Genomic DNA, 21,151 nt, shown 5'->3' with positions numbered 1-21,151 from the left:
AAATATGTACTTATAAAATTAAATGAAATTGCAATATGCAATAAAAACACATTTCTTTCTAAATTCCAATTGACTTCATTTCTCATAGACACCTCTCCTTATGTTTATTCTACAGTTACTGTTTTCTACTCTCTCTGTACCTTCAGCTCTTTTCTCTGATGTGTTGATACACTTTCCCACTGACTTTATCCACATTCTCTACCCACTCTTCCCCCTCTTGTTATTCTCTCATTCCCTACTGATATGGGAATAATAGGATCCCAAGGCTGTCCTTACAGTATAATTAAAGTGTGAATTTCCAGGAGTTAGAAATTGCAGACCATTTTTATTATGCTTCTATAATAAAGCCAGGTAACATTGAGAGAATTAAAATGGCTTTTTCCTAGCAGATTACTTGGTAAAGATTTTTTCCCTTTGGTTCTATTGTTTTAAGAAAGTAGAAGCCGGAAATGAGAATAGGTTCACCAATTCTTTTTTCTGAAAACACCTCTATCTTTTACATGATATATATCCCCCTAGATCCTGGGAATATGTTATAAACTTGTAACAGATGGTGATGAAGCTTCACATTTTTATACAATACATTTTTTTAAGATTCTGCATCTACTCTGTGTATCTTCCAGGAAAAATGACCTTGAATGAATGAAGTCATAGTTTGAAGGAAAAACACTCCACAGATAGACCAGCATAGAAATGATGAGTCAATTGGGTTTTGTTTTGTTCTCTTCAGTTAGATGAAATAATTTCAGATGAAAAACAGAATGTTTAAAAAAAGGAATCGGAGGTCATCTTAACACTGGAGGTGCATTTGTTAATTTTTCCAGGAAAACCAGTTAGCTGTATTCTGTACTGAATAGAAACATGTGGAAGATGGGGTATCTCTGTCTGCAAGTAGAAATGCTATTTGCTTCACTTGGGTAATGTTGGGGGCTTACCAAAAATTGTTCTGGCACAACGTCTACCAGCATGAATGTTAGGAGGGTTCTAACACTGTGAGTGCTGATATTTTATGAATGTTTTATCACTGGCTTGGAAACAAGAACTTTGCAATTGAATCAACAGTATGTCAGACAGACAAAATATTAAAAAAAAAGAACATTAGTGAGAATTACTAATGTCCCTATTGTAAAAACAAACTGGAGTTAATATGAAACTTGATCCTCTTAACCGATTAACGAAAGTCAAGTTTTAATTGCATGGCTTCCCAGACAAATCAGGTGGCACAGTTAACTTGAGCATTGGTTGTTCAGAGGGTGCAGCAATGAGGGGAACTGCTGCATATTCAGTTACCCACCTCTTTTTTCGACAGCTTCAATGCATTGCTTTACAAACCATGGAACTGTGGAATTTTCACGTTCACACACTGTGTGCAGATGAGAGCCAAAAATTTGATCTGCAAAGGAAACAAAGATGAGCTTCATTAAAATCCAAGCTTGCGTTGTTCTTTAATTTGATTCTGTTTCCATATCTAGTGCATACTGAAATCTTCATCTTGCATAGGAATTGATTTTTTGCTTTAATTTCAAAGTGTCTATGGCAGACACACAAAGACTATAACTCCCTTCTTTATGGAAAAGGACCCTGGCCCCAGAGTAGGAAAGCTAACACTGGTATTGATTAGGCAGGATGACTGAGTAAGTTATAGTCTCTCTGGGCCTTAACTTTATTGTCTATAAAATAAGGACAAAGAATTAAGGTAACTTGCACAAAATAATTTGACTTTCGTATCCTGCATGTTTTAGAAGAAGTTTATCAGTAGTCATCAAGATTATGATTTTGTCAGTATATTTAGGACATTCATTCTGCAGATCAATGGTATTTGAAGAGGCATGTTGCAGAAGAGGAACTTTGAAGGGAATTGCTTCACATTTCTGTGCTCTGAATGCAATTCCTCCTCTCTAATCTAAGTATCACCTTTCCTTTGAGGTTCAGCTCAGATCACCCTTTCTCCACAAACTCCTTCCCTCCTATCTTAGATCTTCATGTTCTGTGCCATAGGTTCTTTGGAATACCAATTACTCAGGATGTTCATGGGGGATGCTAGAGAAGGGCTTGTGAACCAAGTGGTTTAGCAACATCAGATTGCACAAAGTTAAATGGGTATCATTAAATTGTTGTTATTTTCTAGAACTAGTGAAAAGTCAATGCACATGGTGAGTTTCTATGGTTGGGGATGCATTATTTCTTAAATGAGTGAATCCTTTTATTTCAGACAGAGTCTCTTCGGACAAATGTTTCTGAGAACACATACTACAAGATCCCAGGCAGCTTAGTCGTCTCATTTGTTACATGACCTATGCTACCTTACATTATATACTTGAATTTATAGGATTTACTCTCTTAAACCTTACTTTGAGCACTTCAATAATCTATGTCTTCTTATAGTTACCAGAACTTAGCACTGATTTTTGCATAGCATGCACTCCTGAACTTTTTTTAAAAAACATTGTTAAAATATGTATAACATAAAACTTACCATTAAACCGTTTTTAAATATACAGTGCAGTGGCTTTAAGTACATTCACAATATTTGCGGTCACCATCATCATCCACTTCAAGACCCATTTCAAGAGCATTGACAATTATTACTGATAATGAAAGTAATATGTGGTGAGTCCAAGGGCTTCCCATTTTGATCAGAATGAAATCAAAATCTCTCTTGTGACTTACTGTGCTGTGCATGATCTGACCTCCACTAATTAGTTGATTTCATTTCTGTCCTTTTCCCTCTCACTAAACTTGCCTGCAGCCCCACTGTCCACAATACTGTTTCTCATCACTGCCAAAGCGCACTTCAGCCTCAGGGACTTTGCACTCATTATTTCCTCGGCATGGAACTCCATTGCCGCAGGTCTTTGATCAAACTGTAGCTTCTTATTGTAGCCTTTCCTAACCACCTTTTCTTAAAAATGGCACCACTCAATACCATTTTCTGTGCCACGTTCCCTACCCTACTTTTCTTAGAATATTTATCTCCACCTGACATACCAGACTCTCATGTTCTCTGCTTAAATTTTTCCCTTAAAATGCAAAATCCAGGAGAGTAAGAAACATACCTATCCGTTATTACTAGATCTCTGGTACCTAGACAATATTTGGCACATACTGGAAGTTAAATAAACATTTGTTGAATGACTGAAAACATTGTCTTAATCAGTGGAGAAAATCAATAAAATAGAAATATGTAAAATGGGGAGAGAGCATGTAATGAGGTCTAGCAGAATGCCAGATGATACTCTATTATAAAGGTGTGTGTGTGTGTGTGTGTGTGTGTGTGAGAGAGAGAGAGAGAGAGAGAGAGAGAGAGAGATAGATATGAGTGTAGTGAGACTTCAAGGAAGTCATGATTTTCACCCATTTTCTAGGAATAGGTAATACAGTGAACTGTTAACAACTTTGTCCAGAAAGAAGTAATTAAGGATAATGCAATACTGATAATATACTCCATAGTGGAAATGAACATTTTTTATCCAATAGACAGAAATAGAAGATATGTCCCCAAAACATGAACATGGTATGAGAAATGGGAAATAATCATGGGTATTTGTTTCAAATACTTGATTGAGTTTGAAGACTTGTTCAAAACCGTGAGCTACCCTTAAAATGAATAACATAAAATATTATCAAAGAAAAAATAAACCAGAACTTCAGATCAAATGTTTTAATTTGGCTATAGTCAAGAAGAATTGCTATAAAGTACAAAACTTGTTAATAGACTCCATAATTCAGATCAATTTCACAAATATTTATTGAATATTTTCTGTTTTCACAGCAATGCAATAGTATTAGGTTGTAAAAATGTATCGGGATGTTTCTTATTATAGGGGCTAATAGAAACAGTCAAAGAATATACAAAACAGAATATGGCAGGTGTCATAAAGACACTGCTGAATGCTAAGAAAGCTGTCCTGTAGTGTAAGTGTAAGGTTGTTTCAAGACTTTTAGTACAAATGTGCTCTCTGTGTTGTGTGTGTGTGTGTGTGTGTGTGTGTATGTGTAAGAGAGAGAGAGAGAGAGAGAGAGAGAGAGAGAGAGATGTGGGGGGAGATATTGTTGAGACAGTGGTCATTGAAGAAAAATGGATTCTCTCTCTCTCTCTGTCTCTCTCTCTTTCTCTGTCTCTGTCTTTTCTTCCTACTGTTAACACCATTTATCAATAATGTGATGCTTGGGGCTATGGCGGGAACTAACTCATTAAAAGAAAAAAAAGTAACAAAAAAGTTGACATAAACCAACCCTAAAACATTTTCTCCAGATTTCATGTTATGTGAGATATTTTCAACTGGGTATTCTATCATTTGCATGGTATGGCATTAGGAAGTTATTTTTTAGTAAAGTATACATTATAATCATATTTCTGCTTGCAGAGGTTTACTTGGTAGCACTTTGTAAAGAAAATGGAGGGCACTGAGAGTAGGGAAGACCAGACGCAGGAGATAAACTAAGAGGCTATTGTGATTGCCTAGGGACAATGTAGTTAACAGAGTCACCATAGTCATCACAGAGATATGATAAGTATAATCATTGGTAACAATTATTCTTGTCCTTTCTGAATTAGATTTGTACATTCATGTCCTTTGTCATATGGCCATGTGTCATCACCTGTGAGATGCACTACTGATAATATAATCCATAGTAGAAATGAGCATTTTTTATCCAATAGACAGAAATAGAAGATATGTCCCCAAAACATGAACATGGTATAGAGAAATGGGAAATAATCATGGGTATTTGTTTCAAATACTTGATTGAGTTTGAAGACTTGTGAGAGTGGGCAGCACTTATCTCCCCCATTTCATTGATCTTGGGCTTAACTCTGTAACTTGCTTGGGGCAATGTTGTAATGTGTCAGTTCCAGCCTGAGGCATTAGAAAGCAGCACGGATTTCTATTCACACTCTTGCTTCTCTGCCATTGCCAAAAGAAGACTTGCTCTGGACAGCACCTACCCTTTCAGCCTGGGCTCCAGAATAAATACATAAGGACAGACTGAAGCAAATCCTTAGTGAAAGGATTAGTATAGTCAGACCTGCAGCTTAAAGTAGAGCTGCACAATCAAGTCTGGTGCAGGTTACCTAAACTGCAGACATACAAACAATAAATACATCTTGTATATGCTACTGAGATTTTGCATTTGTTATGCAGCAATAGCTTACTGAAACACATGGCAACTGGATTTTAGGCTTTTGGTCACATCAGATTTTAAGCTATGTATGACAATGAAAACAAAAAGGAATGGCAGGACATGGAAATTGTCACTATAGAGCAAATGAAATCAAGAAAAATGTCTAAATTTGCTAAGTAGGAGTCCCAAAGGAAATGTTTTACACTTTAAAATTTAAATTCTATGACTTGAGAAGTATTGCGATACTTCTTGTTTTTCATTATATCCAGATCAAGTCAATTGTGAATAATTCAATTCAGAGAATATGTAGTGAGCACCTACCATATGCCAGGCATTGTAAAGAATGCAAAGATTAATTAATTAATTAATTCAGTAACTATTACATGTCAAGTTTAAACTAGATAATGCACTATAGCCTGAAAATGTATGAGGCATATGATTTCCTACAGTTTGTGGAGTAAAATAACTCTCCCAATGGTTATAATAGAATTTGATCTATGTTCTTACATCAAATAATAGAGAGGATTTATTGTATTCTTACATTAAACCAAATATGGTGTAAAGTACTTTATATAGGTGCTCCTCAAATTATGACAGGTTTAAATCCTGATAAACTCATTGCAAGTTGAAAATATCATACATCAAAATGCATTTAGCACACCTAAATATATTAAATATATGTACCAAACACCATAGCTTTACAACACCATACACTACAGAATGCCAGGTGTTAACCCTCATGATCCAGTGCTAACTAGGAGGTGCAGCTCATTGTGCCATCCTGCGTGGGGAAGCAATTATTCTACTGTCAGGTCCAGGAAAAGATAAAAATCTGACATGTAGTTTTTACTAAATGCACCTTGCTTTCACACCATTGTAAAGTCAAAAAATGGAAGTTGAAGCATCATAAGTTGGGTACAATCTCTGTATTCTAGCACATGTAATTCTCATGTTCAACCCCAGTTCTCTATTGGTATCACCATTTTCATTCTGCAGAAGTGGAAACTGAGACAGATATCAGATCACTTGTGCAAGACATAGAGCATTAGGCTGTTGGGGTGAGAGGAAAGAAGATAAGGATCCACACAATACAATTACTCTGGAAGGAGAGAACAGATGATTCCATTGGTTTTAGTAAGTGGATGGAGGAGGTAAGAGAAGTCGCTAGGCAAAGTTGACTCCCAGGTTCCTTATTTGAGGAAAACTGACATGCAGTCACCAGAGAGTATGGAGAATGGAAAATGGAATTTAGAAGTTAAGATAAGCATTCAGATGCAATAGAATGAAGGGAGATAAATGTAAATAACACTCCTTGGATATTTGGCAACTATTGGAATATGGGTAACCATAAGGAAAATGGTTTTGGAGAATGAAACTGAAAAGCAGATGATTATGGTCAACTGTTGAAAAAAGGCGGGAACTAGAAAGAGCAAATATACTATTTTAAAAATTTTCATGTTGAAAAGAAGAGAGAATGGAGTTGGAAGGAGACAGAGGACTTAGGGAAGGGTTTTGACATGGGGTTGGGAGGAGAGAATTTAAATGCTGGAAATTCTTGACTGCTCAGTAGGAGGACAAGGTGCACTACTGGCTTATTGTGGTGGTTATAACGTCAGACAGAGGTGGGGGAGGTGTATTACTGCCACTTACTGGGCAGTTCATGCAAGTGCATCCAGTCCCTTAAAGAAAAATTATCCCTCCCCAGTTGACCATAGTGCCCTGCTGAGAAAACAGCCTAAATATATTGAATTTCATTATATAAAGAGGGAGATGTTTGCTCTCAACAAACAGCAAAACCAAAACTTTTCTTCTGACTTATATTCTACCTTGAACCTTGAAGAAGGTGTGGCTCTAGAGTATAAGAATTTAGTCTCTCACATGAACCTGATTAAATCAAATTTATCATGTGGCTGAAGTTAGATCAAATCTGAACAGAGAGACTGAGGTTGTTCTCCTGTGAATTCGAACTCTAAGACTGCTCAATTCAGACACTGGGGACTGGTATTGCCATTTGGGGATATGGTTATGTGCAATGAGTGAGTGGATGCAGGAACTGATTTGCAGAGACAAAATGGAATAGATATGCCTCAGCTTTTGACTTCCCAATGCCCAACTCCAGACACTCTGTATTCTTGCCATAGCACTTGGCATTCCCATGTCATGTACTGTGAGGTTCCCCTCCCATCCACTTCAATTGAACTCTTTTGAGTGAATTTGTTCTTACATCCAAATAAACTTGGAATAGAACATGGATATAGCATTGGTTGAATGGTGGGAAAGAGAGAGAGAGAGAGAGAGAGAGAGAGAGAGAGAGAGAGAGAGATTAAAATTAAAGCAGAAAGGATCTAGATTGACTGACAAAATAGTCCAATGGTATTCCCTATTTCACATCACCCTGACTAGGAATTCAGATAACACTGGCTTGGAAGAATATGGTGGATATGGATTGGTTTAGCTGGCTTCAAATCTATTCTCCCATCCTCTTTTGAAAGAACACCCTGGTTTACCTTTGGGAATGATACTTTTCACATTTTGCTGCCATTTATTTAGGGCTGTGATGATCCCACACCACAGCTACCTTTCACCTCCTTGGAGGTAGTAATTTTGTGAACACATGGGCTAAGTGGATCCTGTCAAGAAAATCCTGAGACTCTTCTAGGTGCTGCCGGGAAAGAGGAGCCTTGCTTCAAGAGGAGCTATGAAACTATGAAGGACTATAAATTTCTAGAAACCATGTTACTATCTCCAGAAAGACATAGAGAAGAATGAAGCCAACAGAATAGAACCAAGCTGAGTGATGAGAGAACGGCTTCATAGCATTTTGTGTTCCTAGCTTCAGTCATGCCCAAAGCTATCCTTTCCCTTGGACTTTTCAATTAAGTAATCAAATTACTTCCACTTGTACTTTTGCAGTTTGTACAAGTTCCTATCCATTGCAACAGAATAAATCTTAACTACAACACCAGCCTTCAACATAAAATGATAAATTACATAACTTAGGGGAGACGGTGATGCACAGAAATGATTTGCAAAGTAAAAAGTGCTATCCAAAGAAAGTAAATCAGAGATGAAGCTAAAATGTCATGGTCGAATTTGAGTGTGATTGTAGGATTGCCACCCATCTGTAATCTGATACAGTTCAGAGTTTGATGCACCAAAGAAGACCATCCTGTTATAGGAACATGTTCGAACCACAGAAGTTGCTCTCTTAAAATAGTGTAGGCAAGCGGGAGGGAGAGGGAAGGTATTCTGCTTTCTTGGCAAGCATTAATGAACTAGCTTTGCCCCTAAACTTACATGCCTGTTGTCCTGGCACAACCTTAAGGATTTTTTTTTCTACTTTCCTCTTCCTTATGGTATTCCAAAAAAGGGAGCAGCCCCCGAACCCTGAGCTCCTAACTCCCCACCTACATTCCCATCTGTGGGCTCACTGGTAATCTCTTCTTCCTCTCTTAACAACTTTTTCTTTTTATTTAGAAAACACCTCTTTCTAGAGGTGCCAATATTTTTGGAATCCTCTGCAAATGCCTGTGGCCTCAGCAAGCGTGATCATTATATCTTCGTCCTACCGTTTCAGCATTTACACCAGGGGCGGCAGGCAACACATTGGTTGGAGAAAATCCATTTTCTGCAATTTTTCTTTGAAAGCATCTTTTGGTGAGAAAAATAAATAGACCTTCCACATGACTGCACTTATAAATCACGTTGTTTACATAATGAATTAGAGTTTAAGTAGCGAATGGTGGTTTTTAATCTTTAAGCTCTCCAACTTTTGACCGATTTAGTTAGTTCATCAGCATAACCAGGTTAAGTTCCCAGATTACAAATTAGCTTCATTCTCCCTCATCGCTGCTATATATTTTTTTTACAAATTATGGAAAGAACACCCAGTAATGGGATCTTTGTCAGTTAGATTCCAAATGAATCAAAACTACGAGGAGAACCACTCAATAGAAGCAGTTAAATGTTCAAATAATGTGACGGTGTTATCATCATTTACCCATGAGACAGTTTCCACATGCTTTTCAAAATGATGTTATTCTGCTTTCAGGAGAGAGGACCATTGCAGCTACTGTAGTAAATTTTTTTAAGGAAGAACAAAGCACCTAAGACCACACATATGTGAGGAATGTAGAGACCAACCCAAAACAATAACAGCAAGCCAGACCACTCAGCTACCCAAACAAATCAGACAATTACCTTGGCAGTGAGGTGTACTGGTTAAGGATTTGGGCTGCAAGCAACAGAAAAATCACAGTAATGCTGTGGCTATATTAAGCAAAGCAAAGTTTACTTGAATGTTATTGAGAGGTGAAAGTGGGAAGGAACTCAATGAGTTTAGGAGATTCAGCACCAGTCTTGGAGATGTTTAGAAATCAAGAAGCTCAGGAGATCACTGCAACAGGAGGCAGGACAGACATAAAGGGCCTTGCAACCTAGATGGCTGAGTTGGGGTGCTGCTTTCATTACTACCACCAGCACCAACACTGGTATAGTGACTCTTAAGGATTTATAGTGACTCATTTACTCAAGATCCAGTATAGCATGCCACATTGATTGACATTTCTTGAAGAAAATAGACAGGGAGAGAAAAAAATGCAGTCCTTGTTGTTTTCATAGTACATAGCATTCACTTGGAAATTGTCTCCCACCAAAACACTACACATATGATCAGATCATTTCCTAATAATTTTCCATTAGGGAGAGTCCTTGAATGCTGAAAAGTAAAAATAATATTCTCAAAAAGAATACTTTCAGCCATCTAAATGAAGTCATCCTTTAATTTTAAACTGTAAATTATATTTGTTTTTTTTCTTTTGAGAATAGATTTACAGATGGAAATTTTAGATTGCATATCAAAGAACACTCACTGTCCTTCCTCTCATTTTTTATCTTTTCTGGAGAAAAGATGGAACTGGATTCCATCCTCACCACCTTCTCTTCTTTTTATTTAACACAGTCACAATATGAACTCCTATCATACTACTAACTCAGAATTTTGCTGAAGGTATCTGGAGAAATTGAGACTTAAGTAAGAACTATAGTTTATTGGATAGCTTATGCCTTAAAATTAAGACACAGAAACATAGGCCTGATACTAAAACACTACTGTATTTAATGTAGTGGAAATGTTTCAGAAGGGACTACATTATCTTATGATGTTTTAAAAGGCTTTGATTAAAAATATCAGCTTCTGCTCTTCAGCATATAGATATAAAAAATATGGGTTGCTTCTCTGTTGAGCCTCCAACATGCAATGGAGGTAAACCTCTTGTTGCCTGCTGTGATCTTTTTTCCCCCTCATAGAAGGCAAGGACAGGCAAAAGTTTAATTATTTTTACTTTTAAGTAGTTTGGAATCTAAATAAATCTGAGTTGCCAAATATAAGCACTTCTGTGTATATTTTCCTCCCACTTGTTTATTTGTATTTTTTACGTCTCATCAAACCTAAGAATTTTAAAGTCTCTGGCAGATAACAACAATGTCTACCAGAGAAAGATTGGCCTGGGGCAGATTTGCCTGGGCTATCAGGAGATCTCTAAACAGGCTAGGTGAACTTCTGCAATTTCTAACTGACAGTTGGCTGCTGGGGTAGCATCCTTTGACAAGTAGCCCAAAGGTGAGTTTCAGGAATGGGCCAGCTGCCACACAGACAGTAGCAGAGTTCTTCTCAGTCCTTTTTATTTTTTCTCTTTCTTACCTTTTCAGACTTCTGACAGTCTTCCTTTTACAGTTTCTCAGTGCCCTTCCAGAAAGTACCCTTTGGACCCTTTTCTTTAGCTCCTAAACCATCATGGAAATAAATCTCAACTCAATTTTGTTCTGATTAATGAAACAGACATGTTGGTGACATGTTGGTGACATGGAGGATATTTTGTATCTTAAATGAAGAATGTACTAATTCAAATGAGACAATGAGTATGAAATTTTTCTGTTTGTCTATCCTAGGCAGCAACTTTGTCTTATACAATTTGCTTCTCTGCTTACCCCAAGTAGCACAACTCTTTCTCTTTCTCTGTCACTCTGTCTCTCTCTCACACACATGTACACACAGACACAGATACACAGAGAATCCCAACAGGATAGACAATGTTTTGACCAAGTGAATCGGTCATACATTGTTGTCTTCATCCATTCAATTTATACATCCAAGAATATTTTTCAGTCCCCACTAGAAATGGGGTAGTGAAGGAAAACTCTGCCTTCACATAGCTTATATGTATAAATAGGAGAAACAAACACACAAACACATGAATATGTAATATGAAGTCAGGTGACTGTAAGTGCTATGAAAAAATAAAGCAAGGCAGAGAGATAGTGATGTTTCCAGAAAAGTTATCTTTGAGGAAATGGCATTTGACCAGAGATCAACTGAAGTGAAGGACTGAGCAGTATAAATGGGAGCAGCAAGTGCACAGAGGTGCAGGTGTGAGCTGTGTGCCTTTGAAGAGGAGCAAAAGGTCTGAGTGGCTGGAGTTGGGTATACTAGAAGGAGTGTGGTTGAGGATGAAATAAAAAAATGTAACCTGGTGGGCAGAGCACTGAGGACATTATAGGTCACAGGAAGAACACTAAATGTCATTTTCCATATGATCTTATTCTAAGGAATCAAAGATGTTTGAATAGGGGAGTGTCATGATTGGATTTGCATCTTTAAATGATTTTCTTAGTTTCTGTGTGGAGACAAATTTTAAGAGGGCCAGGATGAGAAGCAGAGAGGCCAGTCAGAGGGCTAGTGAAATATTCCACAGAGAGATGATGGTGCTTAGATAAAGATGGCAATAGCGGAAGTGACTAAAAGTGGTTGAATTTAGAATATATTTTTAGGCAGGATTTGCTGATGGAAGTGAAAGAGACAGAGTTAAAGTGGAGGGTGACTCCAGCTGGCACATGGCTGTGGTATTTCCTGAAATAGAGAACACGTGGGAGCCGGGGAATCAAGGGTTGCTCTGGATAAATTTGAGATGTCTACCAAGTACCCGAGGAGATGTCAAATAGACATTTGAATATGTAAGTCTGGAGTGTGAGGCTGAGGTTTTAAGTTTGGAGAGCATCAATTTGTAGATAAGATTTGAAGCCACATGATTGGAATGATTTAGCCCTGGAAAGCTTGAATAATGAATGTCCAGTAGTCCAAGCATGAGAATGACAAGAGAAATGAAGTTAAAAAGAGCAGAACCGCCCAAAGTAGTGCCCAGTGACATGAGTTTCTATAGGAAAAATAAACTGTAAATAAATTATTATTTTAAAAGCACTGAAAGGCTTCATATCCAACTTTAGTTCCTTCCTCATCTCTTTACAGGCAGCAACTTCCCAGGAAGTACAGTTTTGAATAAGGTGGTCTCTGGTCTACCTGATACAGCTCAGAGTCTAGTAGGAAGATCTAAATAATGGCATCATAGCTTTGGGATAAAGAGAAGGGAGAACTAATTGAGAAGATGACAGGGATAGCCTCATGGCATTTGTAATTTTGATCTGAAAGAATAAAAATTATTATCAGTTTCTTACAAGGAGGAAATGAGAAATGAACATTCAAGCAAAGGAATCTTCACATAATTGAACAAGATAAATGCAGTTCCTTAAGCTTATACGTATATGTATGTATTTATTATTTTATGTGCCTTCTGGTCACCCAATAAATATATAAATGAATGAATGGATGATATAAAAACAAGGGAAAGCAATTTATAAGTGAAAGTTATTTCTATGTAAAGATTGTGACATGATCCCTTGAGTAGGAGAGAAACATGGGTCAGTTTGCTTTAGAGTATTTTAGCTGATTAACATGGCTAAATTTGATTCACAAAGACTTTATTTACTTTGGAAGTTGACAATATTTTCTGCTTTTCATTCATCTGTCTTCATCTCATTAGAGTTATGGAGGTGATCAGCAAAAAAAAATGGGAGTGTTTATTAAATTCAAGCATGTCAAATTTTTATAAGTTCTGTCATATTTGTATGTTTTTTATATCCTTTAAATAGAAAACTGTCCATAGAATTCATTCAGTCACATAACTTTGTGTAATCTGAAGTTGAAACTTCCATCAATTATGTTGTCACTTATTTAACTAAGGAGGAACTTTATTGAGAGATTAAAACTACTGTGAAGTCAGTAATTTTATTTTTGTTTGAGTGACAATTCTGAGAAGAAAATTTGATACATAAAATTTATTCAGGTAATTGAACTAATTCTAAATGATATAATTTATCTTTTAAACACAGCTAGTAGGAACTGAAACTGGAAATGTCATTCAGTGATGTTGAGAGTTGAAAGATTCATTTTGGGTGGAGAAAGTGTAGAAATTTTTAAGTCACTCCAGATTTAAGTAAAATCTAGGAAAAAAGACTGCATTTTCCCTAATATCAGCATAGATTTGTTAGAATCCCAGGTGGCAAGACTTCAATTTATTTGCATGAATGCATAGTTCAATAAGAAAAGACTCAAATTTAGTTGGAGTAAAACTGCTTAATGATTTCAAATATTACTTGTAATATATTAATATAACAGGCTTGAATATCTATAATGGAGTCTCTTTCATTTGGGTCTTAAGGGTGTTCTCAAAGCCACTAACGCTGAGTGCTAGGTACACACTGAAGTACCTAAGAGGAAAGCACTTTAGGTTAAAAGCACTTTCTCTCTCAGCCTCGGGTTAAAAGCTATTTCAGGATTCTGTTAAAGGCATTCTTTAGTCCTCAGCTTCAGCTTAAAAGTGGCTTTGATGAAAAGTGCTTTGAGGCAGGTAAAGGATTTTATAATAAACCATATTAAGAGCTGGGGAATCATGTGGTTCTGTGGAAGCGTTGGCCAGCTCTGTGGAGGTGTGGTGGAAGCTCTGCTCAGGAATGCCCATTCCCTGTGGGCAGTTCTGAGCAAGGCCATGCGCTAGTTATTCTATTCGAAGAAACCGAAAAACATTTCCAGGAATGTAATTGGAGTAAAGGGATTATGAGCCCAAATTAGTAGGCCATGATGCACACATTTCCGAAAACATTTTGTCTCTTTTGGACTTCCAGTCAAATACAGTGTGTGTTTCTCACTTTTTATCTCCCATTGCAGAAAGGGACCATGCAATGACATTTCTAAAGCACTTGGTCCTGCCCTGAAGTTGTCCACAACATCCAGTGGCATTACCTGTGACATGCAGCTTTGTATGTTGCACATTTTCTGGGTTCACTGCACACTCTTCAGGTATGTTCTTTTTCCAGCTGAGAACTCGCTAAGAATGGGTAGGGGAGCTTAAAGAAGGAAGGGAGCACCTCAGCTGGATCTGCCTACTGAACTGGCAGAGTGATGCTCACCCCCCACATGACCTCGTGTAAGAGTTGATATTAGTTGACAAAAGACAGAAGAAATTTTGAACACATGGAGGTCAAGGGGATTTCTTAGAGATGACATATGGTACATAAACCCTAGCTAAGTCCCATGGAGTAGGGCTGATTTCTGTTGAGAAAAGAACATCAGACCTAAGGGAATGAAGAAATCTTCTCACCTTGTGAGATCCAAAGCCTAACGGTTGCTGTTTCAACTCCTTAAAAACCATACACACAGAGCTGGAGTGGGGGAAAAGAACAGTTTTTGCTGTTTGCTCTGGAAACACAGTGATTCTAGGGGCTCAATAGAAACTGGAGAGACTGGACCACTTATGGGCAATTGGAAGGTTCTGCAGGCTTAGGAGCTCTCAGCAGTCCCTAGGCAGGGAAACAGCCAACTCTCAGAAGGTGCTGGATGTACAGTTGTGGTAAGGCACCTTCTTTGGATGCTGTGTAGACAGTTGGGTAAGAAGGAGGAAAAAACAAAGTAGAAGAACATGAGAGGGTGGAAGATGGTCCTCATCATATGTAACACATCTCATCCATTCCCATAGTCAGGGAGACCTTAGAGACAGGAAGGATGATGAATGGTGATTATACAAGAGGGAACCATAGTTGTGACATTTGTGCCTCATAGTCACTGCTATTTCACTTATGCCTGCAGCTGTTGGGTCTTTTGCCATTAAAATTATTCAAAAATTAAGTAAAATTGTGTTTTGAGCACCAGTTCCATAACAAAGCCTTCTAAAATGTTTTCCTGTCCATCTTCTAGTGGAACCAGGTTTGAGAGGAATGCATGTGATTTTCTTGAAGCAGAACTTTTCTTTATGAGTAGCACTGATGTGTCTGATTTTGAAGAAAGCAAACAAGTCTCATTCACCTTTATGATCCCAGTATGCAGCTTATTGTTACTGCAATGCAAGTCATCAGTAAATGTTTGCCAAATAAATAAAAATAAGTGTTGTATAACAAAACTGCCTTATAAAAAGTTTTCCTCCAAATTCCTTAGCCTGGGGATTATACAAAGCATCTGCCACATACCCTTCTTATCACCAAACCCTTTACATTTCATCCAAACCACTGTTCCTAGGCTTTCCTACAGCTGTGCACCTCAAATATCTCATCCACTTCTCCACAACCCAAATGTTTTAATTCAAGACTCAGTATAAAGACAAGAGAATAAGGGAAACATTAATTTTTCTTTTACTTTTCTATTTGTAATTCTTCCAAATTTGTGACCTGAATGCTCTTTAAAGCATTTGACATTTGATATATTATACCATATTTTTTACACATTTATCCTCCTTATTCTTTTCTTGGGGACCCTGCTTTATGTAAGTTAAACACAGTGGTTTAAAGAAGATACTTTGGCAATAGGCAACATGAATAACAATTAAAACTAAAACACCAAAAATGCAAGCATGTCTGTTCATCCCCATCATTGAGTAAGCCTGAAAACATGGTAAGCAGAGTGCTAAGCACAGAATGTTCAGGATGTGGACTTCCCTGGTACACAGTCACTAACTTACACCATAATTTATATGTTTTGCAATTTTCAGGATATGTTCTCTGCAATCAGGAGAAGGAATGGCATATTCTTACTAGAATAGAATTAGGAACACAGTATAACAATTAATTTTGTTTTTGTTTTTTGTTTTTGATCATGGAGATTGAACCCAGGGGTGCTTTATCATTAAGTTTCATCCCTAGACTTTTTATTTTTATTTATTTATTTTTATTTTGAGAAAGGACCTCATTAGATTGCTGACGCTGTCCTCTGCTTGTGATCCTTCTACCTCAGCTTCCTGAGTTGCTGGGATTACAGACTTGTTATTTGCTATACTAATCACTCTTTGTATAATGTCAACATGACTAAGAAGTATTACCTGGAAAGCATGAAGAGATGATTTCATCACCTTGCCCAAATTTACAAAAAAGTAGTGGCAGAGCCAAGCTGTACTTTCAAATCTACTAAAAATTTAGTGGATCTTGATGGTTCCGCAATATACCATTTCCCCAAATAAAAAGAGAACACATCTCTTTCAAATATCATAGGAAGGGTTTTGTCTGTTCCTGATGTTCATTATCTCCTTGTTGCCCCAATCCCACCATTATAATTTACCTAAGGCCAATAAAGAAAATAATTTTTGGTATGTTTATCTCAAATGTGCTTTATATACTTAACCATCATGTAAAGTGAAATATATTTTTTGTGCTTGACTTTCACTTTCTCTCAAGACTGAGCTGTGTATTTTGTCAGATGTTTTTTGAGTCTGGACCTCAATCCGGGTCACAATAAAGGCAGCAGGTTCAGACCCTTCCCTAGCAAAGGCTCCCTGGACTGTTCCCAGCCTCCAGATGGTAGGCCTGATTGATTAGCACAGGCTCCTCCCAGAAGATCTCTGATGAGCATCTAAGGTCCAGGTCAGCACAGGAAACTGATGCTCTACCACATGTTCACTGCAGCTTCTTAGGAATCACATTGGGAGGCCAGGAAGAACCCATCTACAGAAGCTCCCTCTAGATTTTGCTAGGGTTCACACTACAATTTCTGATTGTAGGAACCAATAGATGGCTTTGGGCTGTCATAGGACAGTGTTTTCCACTAAGATTTTACCCTAAAGCATTAATTGTCATTTCCAGAATTCCTCAGATACCACATCTCTTGTTGCAGTATCTTTTTGTCCTGGATCAAGTAAGGCTGTGGCACCTACTTTTCTCACTCTACCTCCTGCCTATCAGTCCTGTCTGAGGCCAAAGGCACTTTTACTTCTGTGGAGCCCTGGTCTGTGCACACATCTAGTCAGCTCCCCACTGAAGAGTCCTGTTAGTAACACTTCATACCACGAGGCATCTGGAGTTGAACACAATCTTACACAGAGATATGATTGTCTCTCCTTATATGCTTAACAGTATATTTCCAGCCAATGTCATTTGTCTTTAAGATTATTCACTCACTCACACTGTAAATACATGATTTTTCTAATTAAATAGGAATGCATGAAAGCATGTAAATAAATCTAAAAAATTTATGCTAGAGAATTTGAGGTATCTTACATCATTGGGAATTCTGTTTTCGATGAAGTGAGGGTCTAACCTTGCTTTTCTTTCTAAAATGTTTCTGACTTCTGCAACTGCTAATTATGTGAACAGATTTATAACCAAAATAAGCTCTCACTTCCTCTTTTGACATGTTAATTGTTTCTAAAAACATTCAATGATGCCCTGTCAAATTCTTTACATAATATTGAATGGTCTTCTATGCTAATTAAATTTTTTTATCATAGAAAAATTGTAACATGCTCAAAGGCCCAGTGCATTTGAAATTTACAGTCACAAAAGACAAACATAATATCTTGCTGAGTATGTATAAGAGGTGGTGAAAATGATGAGGGAGTGGAGGAGAGTGATGTCTTTTCTGACACTTAGATGATTTGGAATTTCCAGATATTAAGATATCCTTAAAGTGTTATTTTCAGATTATCTGCTTTCTTATGTCTTAGCCTCTAGTTGTCAGATAGATTCCTTCATGGTGAGGTTAACTGAGGCCAGGCTTCTTCCGGCTTCATCTTTTACTCCTAAGAATTTGAGATCTAAGTTCAAAGGAACATATTAGAAGTGATATATTCAAGTTAATGGTTCTCACATGTGTTTAACTTGGATGACATCTCCTATAAAATTTCCCTCCTAATATGGATAAGAAACATGTTGAAAGAGAATGAAACTTCTCTTCTGCTCTTCATTTCTGAGAGAGTTACATCTTCTGTAAACATCAACTCTATAGTAGGGTCTTAAAGGCTATCTGCACAGACACAAACAAAACCTGGTTCAGTGATTCTGTGTATCTCAGGAAGGTGCCATAGGGGGCAGTGTCAAGACTCAGTTCAGGTGTACAGGTTATACTTTGGGGCAAAGTTCAAACCAGTAAATGCATAACAAATTTTCTTGTAAACATGGAACAGAATACTCACAATTTATTTTGTTTTCACATCAAGCCATTATTTATAATTTGATTTGCTAACATCTAAAAATACATACCACTATCCATGATGTTATTGTCAAATATATCAAAATCTCTTATTCCACTAATTTTTATTAACAAGAGGACAATATTTACTACATATTTGGGGATATGCTAACAGGAACTTTTTTTTTCCATTTTCCTTTTAAAAATCAATATGGGAAATGGGCACATGATATTTGGCTTTGTATTTCTCCAATAAATCCCAGTTTAATTATTATAGATTAATGTTCTCCATCAGCTAGCTTTATAAAGTGATCCTAATATTTTTAATGGGATAGCAAAGGTACAATTTAAAGAGACATTCAAAAATAGAGCAGACTTAAGTCATAGTGTTGTGTAGGAAGGGCACTGAACTCTTGGGAAAAAAGTTGAAGAAGGAATGTAATATAAAAAGATATTTCTTTTTTATAAACTTTAAATTTCTCTGAATTTTTTTCTTTACTGAGCCCTTTCCCTAAGCTACTATTAAATTGTGAAAGTACATTTTCACAAAACCTGCTTTATAAAAAGAATAGCTGATTTGGGGAGGGGGAGAAAAGTTTTCTTATTTCTCTTTTGTGTTTTGTTTTTCTTGTGTGAGAGGAAAGTATTCAGAATATCTTTTTAAATAATGAAGACAACAATAAATGTTCCCAGGAGAATAAGGAAGCAGAGAAGGGGCCTTATTTGACTTGTCTGTGATAAGGCACTTTGGAGCTCCGGTTTTTATGAGTTGAAGAAAGAGATACACACAACACTTCAATCCTTCTATTATGACAGTTTATGCTTCCTATACAGCTTATTTAACTCAAATGCCTGGGAAATAGACACAATTACCACCTTATGGAATGCTACTTAACTTTAAATATTCCCTACAGATTAGAAACCCACTTCATCAGAATTTATCTCAGTTTCTCAGGAATTAGTTTTTTTCCTCTTGGCTTTCAAATATTCCTACACAATTTTAAAATTTAACCCCAGATTGCTTAGCCATAACTATAATAGAAAAAGAAAGAAAAAATTCCCACACTACTGGAGTCTGTTCACAAGAGTTCCTATGAAAGAGCTGTGTCCTCTGCCCATGTACACTTTAATCATTCACTCTTTCAGCTGTTATCAATTTAAAACCAATGAAACTCCCACACTGAGTCCATTTGAGCAGTCAATTTTAATATCTCGAGGCATCTGTAGTTATTCTGAATTGGCTGCAAAAGCAGAACTAACAAGTTAAGCTCTAACCATAAGTCGACATCAGGCTGGTAAACCATACATCAAACACAGACAGTTAGTCAATACTCCAGTATGAAAAACCAACTAGCATTTTTAAGAAGAGCAATATATTCATAATATGTTTGGCAGTCTGGTTTGCATTTCTTCCTTGATGGCTGTGCATTTAGATTTCTAGTCAAAGGGTGGTTCTCAAGCTGGCAGAGAAATAGGTTTGAAAGAAAACTGGTCAGTTTTCTGATTTGTGGGTTATATTTTTTAATAAGAATAAAAAAGATGGGGGAATGTGATTTTAGTGTATAAGAATCTAGAAAGTGTCTTAAATGGTTGCTTTTTATAAGAAAACTCTTTCAACCATATGTTCTGGATCTTTGAGCCCAGTCCTACTTCAAATATTATGTCACTGTCAAGCCATGTGTCTCAATTTTGTGTTTGGAAAATATGGTTGCAAGAAATACCTCCTTCCCTCCCAGGAGTGACTCCATGACAGGACTTTTGCCTCCCATAGAGAGAAGACAATGAAGAAGGAGGAATATTCAAACAAGATCAAGGTAGTCATCACTTCAATCAAATCATTTCCAAATTTCAGGGGCTGGGAGCCCTGGATGGGGAGGAGAGGGAGGGGGGTGTTTATGACATGGATGCCTATTCCCAGGACTCTTTCATGTACTTCTTCTATTTTATCTTCAAAAAGAAAGGACATATTAAAAGGAAATATCTAAGGAGGAGCAATACTACATAAAGTTTATGTTTTTCAGATCTGTTGCCCCAGAAAATGCTTTGATAAAATATACTTAGTGCAACATACTCAGTTTCAAAGAAAAGTTGTTAGTTACACCTTTCCATATTGCAATTTGACTAACATGGACAGATAACAAATTGTAATTCTCCAAATTCTGATACAGACTCCTTCTTCCCTCCCATAGGGAAAAAAAATAAACAAACAGAAAATACAGGAAACATGGAGTTCTTTTACTAATGATTAAATTCAACAGGGGTTATTTTTTGATTGCTATTATTTTTGTTTTGAGATGGGTTCTCACTATGTTGCCCATATTGGCCTTGAACTTCTGGACTTAAGCAATCCTCCAATCTCAGTCTCCCAGGTAGTAGAAATCACAGGCACATTCTATCACTAACAGCTTGGGACTAGTTGATTTTTACTATCACTAATCAGGTAGGTATAACAAGCCACCAGGGAGATATTTTTATATTGAACAAAATTTGAGCCCCCCCAATAAAATGACATACATTTTTTTTTATTTTTTATTTTTTAATTTTTTATTGTTGGCTGTTCAAAACATTACATAGTTCTTGATATATCATATTTCACACTTTGATTCAAGTGGGTTATGAGCTCCCATTTTTACCCCATATACAGATTGCAGAATCACATCAGTTACACATCCATTGATTTACATATTGCCATACTAGTGTCTGTTGTGTTCTGCTGCCGTTCCTATCCTCTACTATCCCCCCTCCCCT

At 36.9% G+C, this 21,151-nt stretch overlaps 1 protein-coding gene across 4 annotated transcripts in view; it reads right to left on the bottom strand.

Annotated features, from left to right (window-relative positions):
* Arhgap15 (Rho GTPase activating protein 15) overlaps positions 1-21,151 on the bottom strand; it is a 621,152-nt gene that overhangs the window by 237,880 nt on the left and 362,121 nt on the right. For all 4 annotated transcript variants that reach the window (XM_015479148.2, XM_048812226.1, XM_048812228.1 and 1 more), the window contains exon 10: positions 1,295-1,393. In XM_015479148.2, the coding sequence (XP_015334634.1) occupies positions 1,295-1,393 (99 nt within the window). The remainder of the gene's footprint in view (positions 1-1,294; positions 1,394-21,151) is intronic.

The sequence above is a fragment of the Marmota marmota genome, unplaced genomic scaffold (assembly GCF_001458135.2).
Source record: "Marmota marmota marmota unplaced genomic scaffold, marMar, whole genome shotgun sequence".
Taxonomy (NCBI): Eukaryota; Metazoa; Chordata; class Mammalia; order Rodentia; family Sciuridae; genus Marmota; species Marmota marmota.
Note: the sequence above shows the minus strand (reverse complement) of the source record. Positions and strands in the feature narration are given on the sequence as shown.